The sequence below is a fragment of the Myotis lucifugus genome, unplaced genomic scaffold, assembly GCF_000147115.1.
Source record: "Myotis lucifugus unplaced genomic scaffold, Myoluc2.0 scaffold_200, whole genome shotgun sequence".
Classification (NCBI taxonomy): domain Eukaryota; kingdom Metazoa; phylum Chordata; class Mammalia; order Chiroptera; family Vespertilionidae; genus Myotis; species Myotis lucifugus.
Window position 1 is genome coordinate 532,052 of NW_005871248.1, and position 7,252 is coordinate 539,303.

General features: G+C 39.7%; 1 protein-coding gene across 1 annotated transcript in view; it reads left to right on the plus strand.

Moving 5' to 3' along the window:
• GREB1L (growth regulation by estrogen in breast cancer 1 like) overlaps positions 1-7,252 on the plus strand; it is a 127,647-nt gene that overhangs the window by 87,809 nt on the left and 32,586 nt on the right. Inside the window, exons 17-19 of the mRNA XM_006097390.3 lie at positions 263-443; positions 2,336-2,528; positions 5,536-5,669. Of these exons, the coding sequence (XP_006097452.1) occupies positions 263-443; positions 2,336-2,528; positions 5,536-5,669 (508 nt within the window). The remainder of the gene's footprint in view (positions 1-262; positions 444-2,335; positions 2,529-5,535; positions 5,670-7,252) is intronic.

Genomic DNA, 7,252 nt, shown 5'->3' on the forward strand with positions numbered 1-7,252 from the left:
TCCTACATTGAACTGCTTCTACTTAATGTATTAGATCGTTTCCTGCTGTCATTTGTGGGAGGAATGGGAGTTGGTGTGTGGGGTGTGGTATTCTCAAGAAAAGAAAATCTGATATGTCCATCTCAAAATTGTGGAGGGGAATATGAAAAAAAAGAAAAAATATCTGTTCTGCAAACCTCTCTATGTGATTAGTACCCAGTATATAAGTTGACACTGAACTTAAGTTTATCCCATTTATATATAACTCTTTTCTTCTTGGCAGGTGTCCTTGTAGACTTGGGTCTGGAGGAAAATGGGACGGCTTATCAGAGAGCAGAGAAGTATGTTGTTCGTCTAGACAATGAGATTCAAGCCAAGTTTGAAGTTTTCATGAGAAGAGTGAGACAGAACCCGTACACACTGTTTGTGCTAGTTCATGACAACTGTCATGTGGAACTAACGAGGTGATTGCTTCAGAGTGAGCAAATGCAATATTCCTTCTACAGCAGCAGTAGTTATGTAATAAATTATTTAAAAGGTGATGATTTGAAAACCCAGGGACCCTAGTATTTGGCATCTTCTTATGTACAACTTATTCCTACCCTTTCCTTGCTCTTTCAACTTTTCTTATCACTTTATTTTAAATGTACTGTGGGCGAATCTACAAATTTCTATTAAAAATACCATCTTAAGAGCATTGTGGAACTTGGCTGCTTCAGAGAAAACGTGACAACGAGGAGGTTGAGGTTAATGAGCTCCCAGAAGGGCCATGTGCTTTCCTTCTCACCACCATTCCTCCTCCCAGTTCTTTTCCTGTTTTCTTTTTGCTTTCTCTTCTGTTCCTTCCTCTCCTACTGTTTCTCTTTTTCTTTGCCTTTCTCTTTTCCCCCTTACCTCTAACAGCAGTAGAGATGCCACTTTAATGATCTAAGAGCAGATCTGAGACCTTCCACAATTTATCAGTTTAAACAAGAAAATAGCCTCTCTTTTGGTGGACTTATTAATGGAAGAACAGTAAATGTGACAGTAAAAGGTGGGGCCAACTTTCAGTAATGATCTGGTACAGAGTATCTTTGCTCCTATGGATTAATAAGGCAAATAATTTAAAGGGGTTAAATAGACCTCAAGCACTAAATACCATTAAATGTTTATAGATTTTCTGTTCTTCAGGACACAATGAGATTAAGAATCTGGAAGTGTTTTGGTCTGTGCTAAAAATGCCAGAATTGCAAAAGTGCTTTTTCAGAAGCCAGAATGTATTTGGCACTCCACAATATAAAATTTAGAGCCATATATAGGTATAAGTAATCTTATATATCTTATTAGGTCTAGGAGAGAGAGGGCGGGGGAGTGTGCAGGAGGGAGGGAATGAAGAAGGAAGGAAAAAGGAAAGGAATTTTGCCCACATCCTATTTTGTTACCTCTAGTGTTCTATAAGCAGAAATAGCTCGCTGACCTTATTTATATACCTAGTCTTTGAAACTGGGGTAATAGTTCTGAGAATTATTGGGTCTCTCTGCATTTAATTCCCTAGATTTCCAGGGCAACCTGGTAATCCAAATTGTACACAACTGAAATGATTCAGAGATAGGAAAATGTTGGCCATGGGGCAGAGTGGTAAGAGGAGCCCTCCCTACAGTCCAGCAAACTGATTTTCAACCTTTTTCATCTCATGGCACACATGAACTGATTACTAAAACTCTGCAGCACCTCAAAAATATTTTTTTGCTGATCTGACAAATAGAATAGGTATAATTTTGATTCATTCACACTGAATGACTATTGTTGTGTAGGCTGTCGTCATTTTTTTACTTGACAATCTAAAGGAAAAGAAGTCAGTGCCCCTGACTAAATAGTCAGGTATTGCATGTTTTTAAAATTCTTGTGGCACACTGGTTGAAAATCGCTGGTCTAGCAACTCCGAGGGAGGAAGGAGAGTGGTATTAACACCCTGGAAACCCCTGCAGCTTTGAGGCGACTCTAGGGAATACAGACCATTGGATCATGTTTTGGTGGAAAAACTCCCTCATTCAGGTGAGCTTTCAAACTAAAGTGATCCATCTCCACTGTGGATCTAGATATCCTTGGCTTGGATAACTGAGTTTACACATTGAGGTATACAGACCAGGAGCAAACTGAAAAAAGGAGAAAAAAAAATCCCTGAAACCTTTGTGAAAGGGGTAAGAAGGAGTACACTTTTTGCTCTTCCAAATCAATTGTTTGTTGTTTCTACTCCTACTCCCAATTAAAATGAAGAAAAAAAAGGAGCTAAAAAGTTACCTCCATTTTGATGTCAGCTTCTGCATCTAATCAGTCTGATTAGGATGTTTTAATATGACTTTCACTATCTTTACAGTGTCATTTCGGGTTCTTTGTCACATGGTGAACCTAGCCATGGACTGGCTGATAGAGTCATTAATTGCAGAGAAGTTCTAGAAGCTTTTAACCTCTTGGTGCTCCAGGTTAGCTCCTTCCCATACACTCTACAGACCCAACAGTCACGAATCAGCTCCAGCAATGAGGTTCACTGGATACAGCTGGACAGCACGGTGAGTCTCCGCCACTCCATGGCCATGTTCTTAGTTCCCCAGGGCCGAATTTTGTAACAAAATATGGTCATGGGTTTGTAAAATACAGCACAAGAATTCAAGAAGCTGACTAACATAATGCTTTATCTTCTAATAATTATAGTTATCATAACATTAAAAATAGAAAATAGTGTCCTACATAAATTTGATTAGGTGGGGTTTTTTAGGTTATCATCAGATACAAAATTATCCATCCTATATAGTTTGTCCCCCCCAAAAATTATGTAATCTGACACTGTCATCAATATTATGGGTTGTCTTTGTGCCTTTAACTGATTCATTTCAATCTGAGACCTGGAAATTTTATTGTCCTGTTGGGTGGCATCTCTGCCATGTTTCTGTCTTGCTCATCTGTATCACTGTTTAGTTACCCTCATGCTCCCCCATCAATTGGATTTTTCCTTTTCATCAGTTCTCACAGATTTCTGGTTGAAACTGAGGATGATGCATTGAGGTTAATGTTTTAAGAAGAACCATCTCAACATTGTACCTACCCAGGTCTTGATATTTTATGGTGTCAATCACAAAGACCTATAAGCTGCATGCTTAATATACTATCAATGAAAATAAATAAGAGTTTTATTTTTAAAAATAAAGATTAGCCATTAATCAATGGATCCTTTGTATTGAAATATTGACATATTGGATATTACAGTCAAACAAGCTCAGGCCACGGAATCACATTGGCATCAACAGTTGCTCCCTTCTGAGAACTGTCCCAATGTGTTCACTATCACATACAGTTGCTTTGCGTTTTTGCTTTATTGGTCTCTTCTCCACCCAACCTCTGACAATTGAATAGGTAGGCAAGTTATGGGCAAGAGGCAACCACAGTTCCTTTGCCTCTAAAATGTAGGGCACGCCTATTGGCCACCTAAGAAGTTGCCCTAACACCGAATGGATTGCCAATAGAACTGATGAAAGGAAAAATAATTTTTTAATCCAACAGATAGTTCTCCTATTAAGTGTTACATTTCAATATATTGTTGGGCAGGGGAGAGAACTATTCTAATTTACCTTGTTGGTTCAGCCTCTTCCAGAGAGATCGCACCCGTGATAGGAAGAAAGACTCAGCCTTTTACTAGTATCTTCTCCTGAATGAAGTAATAAGAGAAACAGGCTCAAATTAATTTTTCTTAAAAGTCACTCCTATGGGTTATGGTTAATTTTTAGGATTAATAATGGTATTGTGGTTGTATTTTAAAGGGGTCTTATCTTAGAGATACCTAGTTAAATATTTATTGATTAAAGATATAATATACCCAGGATTATATTCAAGATAATTGAGGAATGGGAGTTATTATACTCTAAAGTTTAAAAAAATCATTCCTATGAAATTGAGATCAACATGGAGAAAAGGTAGAAATATTGAATCTAATTTATAGCTACAACTTTATACATTTAGGGAAGAAGCTCCTAACAATTAACCTTCTTTAGTTCTCCTAAAGCCAATGTCCTAAAGAAGGAATGTCAGAGAAAAGCAAAGAAATTCAACTCAAAAATATTATTGAGCACAATATGGGCTTGGTAGATCTTTCCAAGAATACACAGAGTTCATGATTTATAGGAGAAGGCAAAATATATATCAAAGTCACTATTGTCCAAAGGAGAATAACACATAGATAGAGAAAACAGATTGGCGGTTGCCAGAGGCAGGGGTTGTGGGGTAGGCAGAATGAGTGAAGGGAGTCAAAAGGTACACACCTCCAGTTATAACATAAACAAGTCCCAAGATGTAATGTACAGCATGGTGACTATAGTTAACAATACTGTATGGCATATTTGAAAGTTGCTAAGAAAATAGATCTTAAAAGTTCTTAGCACAAGAAAAAAACTGTAATTATGTGTGGTGATGGCTGTTAACCTGAAACTAATATAATGTTATATGTCCAATATATCTCCTTTTTTTGTATAATTGTTATTTGTCATAAAACTAAAACAAAGTAGAATAAGATAATTTCAAAAAAACAAATTATTTAGGAGTTGAAAGGAGGTAGAAATCCCATCCATTGGGGAACCCCAGGAAAGGAGACATGGAGGAGAGAGCACTGGGGATAGGCCTTGAAACCGAGAAAGGATAGACCAGACGCTCCCAGCAGCAGACAGCTTGGGCAGGGCCACAGAGGAGAAAACATCGGCATTTTCAGAGATATAATTGACATATAACATTATATTAGTTTCAGGTGCACAACATAATGATTCGATATTTGTATATACTGTTTTGTGAAATGATCACCATGTAAGTCTAGTTAACATCCATCACCACAACCCCCACCCTGTGTAGATGTATGTATGTACATATACACATATCTGTATATATAGGAATATTATTCAGCCATGAAAAAGAGAGACATACTGCCATTTGCAACAACATGGATGGACTTTGAGGGCATTGCGCTAAGTGAAATAAGTTAGAGAAAGACAAATAGTGTGTTGTATCACCTATATGTGGAATCTAAAATAAATTTTATAAAGGTCAAACCTATAAAAGTCTAATAGTGCTTGTCAGGGGCTGGGAGCGGGGAACAGGGAGAGGTTGGTAAAAGGACACAAACTTTTAGCTATATCAGATGAATAAGGTCTGAGAATCTAATGTATCACATGATGATTATACTTGAGAGTCATCTGTAGATTTTCTTTAGAAGAAATGTCTATTCTATTCATTTTTTAATTGGATTTGTATTTTTTTCAGTATTGAGTTGTGTGGGTTCTTTATATTTTTTGAATATAAAGAACCCACACACTGGATGTATGATTTGCAAATATTTTCTTTCATTTCATAGGTTGCCTTTTCATTTTGTTGCTGGTTTCCTTTGCTGTGCAAAGCTTTTTAGTTTGGTGTAGTCCCACTTGTTTATTCACATTTTTTAACCTTCCAGGAAATAACCTATTACACAGTTTCCCCCGCTAAAACACAAGACCCATTGTGCTCTGTTCTCACTGGGTTTTGCTCTGTGTTTTGAACCAGGAGGACATGAGCTGCGAGGAAAAGCTGTACTTTGGCCTGAATGAGTACAGTAAGTCTCTGCAGTGGGGGATCACAAGCCCACTTCTGAGATGTGATGAGACTTTTGAAAAAATGGTGAACACTCTCCTGGAGAGGTAAATAAAAGTCTTCAACCTTTTCTTCAGCTGAACTTGCATGTCTAAAATAGCCAGAAGCCCTGTGTCAATGTCACCGAGAGTTTGGTGGAGCCCAGGCTGTGTGGTTGACAAGTGGCAGCAGAATAAAAATAGCCTTTCCTTAGATGACCTTCTACTCATGTGGGTTTTCTATGATCATCCGAGACCCACAAAGGAAACTAGCGACTCGAAGTGGGACTTAGAACCACTTTCCATGCCCTGAATCGTCTCCCAAGCATGCTTCATTGCTCGGGCAGAGAGGGATCTGCTTACTAAAGACCATTCCTCTGAGGTCTGGCCTCTCCCACAATACCCCCCACATTTCCCCCTTTTTCTCCTCTGTCCACCATAGGAAGTACCCTTAGATGACCTGGTAAAAACTAAACTTTACTACGAGACATTTGGAGTGTAGACTGGAGAAAATTAAGGAGCAATCAGATCATTTAAGTGAGCTCAGTTCCTTCTGCACCTTCTCCAGCCCCCGACCTTGGGAATTAAGGACATGACTCTTCTGACTCTTCTGTCTTCTTTTTATTCCTCAATTCTAGATCAAACTCTGTAAGAATAAAGGGCTTTCCTATTTTTTTGCCTCTATGATCTTGAATCATGGGCTCAAAGAGTAGGTAGAGGCATTAGAATTTGCCTAACCTAATACAGGTCCCTCCCTGCCCTCCACAATACTCTCTCTGATCATCCAATGACAGGGGTAAGTGACCCTGTCTGACGAGCACACTGTAAATTTCAGTAGCTCTAGTTCTTAACATTTGCTTCAGTTTGGTCACAAGCCATCTGTGTAACAACCTGCCTCATAATGGTGCTAGGAAAAAAAGAAAGAGAAATGAAAATGAGGACAGGTGGATGCATCCTATCCAGCAAGTTAAAATGCCGTGTCAGGAAAAGGAGCAGGCCTGGAGTAGGATTTTATATGTTTGCAGCTGTTGGATTTGAGAAGACTTAACTGACACTGTGACATTAATCCTTTCACAGCAAATGTGATCTTAGACTTCCAAAATCAGCCCATGAGCTTCCCCTGCAAGTGTTTCTCACCCACCCATTACATCTGCCAGCTTGAAATATATCTTTCCTTCCGGTAACATCATTCAGAGTTTCATAACTGGTATTTTAGTAGATGATCCCATCAATGTATCCTATATAATAAAAGGGTGATATGCAAATTGACCATCACTCCAACACACAAGATGGCCGCCCCCATGTGATCAAAGATGGCTGCCACAAGATGGCCAGCAGGGGAGGGCAGTTAGGGGTGACCAGGCTGGAAGGGGAGGGCAGTTAGGGGCGACCAGGCTGGCAAAGGAGGGCAGTTAGGGGTGACCCAGGCCAGCAGGGGAGGGAAGTTGGGAGGGACCAGGCCTGAAGGGGAGGGCAGTTGGGGGGTGACCAGGCCAGAAGGGGAGGCCAGTAGGGGGCGACCAGCTGGCAAAGGAGGGCAGTTAAGGGGTGACCAGGCCCAGCAGGGGAGGCAGTTTGGGGTGACGAGGCCCTACAGCGAAGGCAGTTAGGGGGCAATTAAGCTGGCAGGAGAATCGCTAGAGCATCGATCA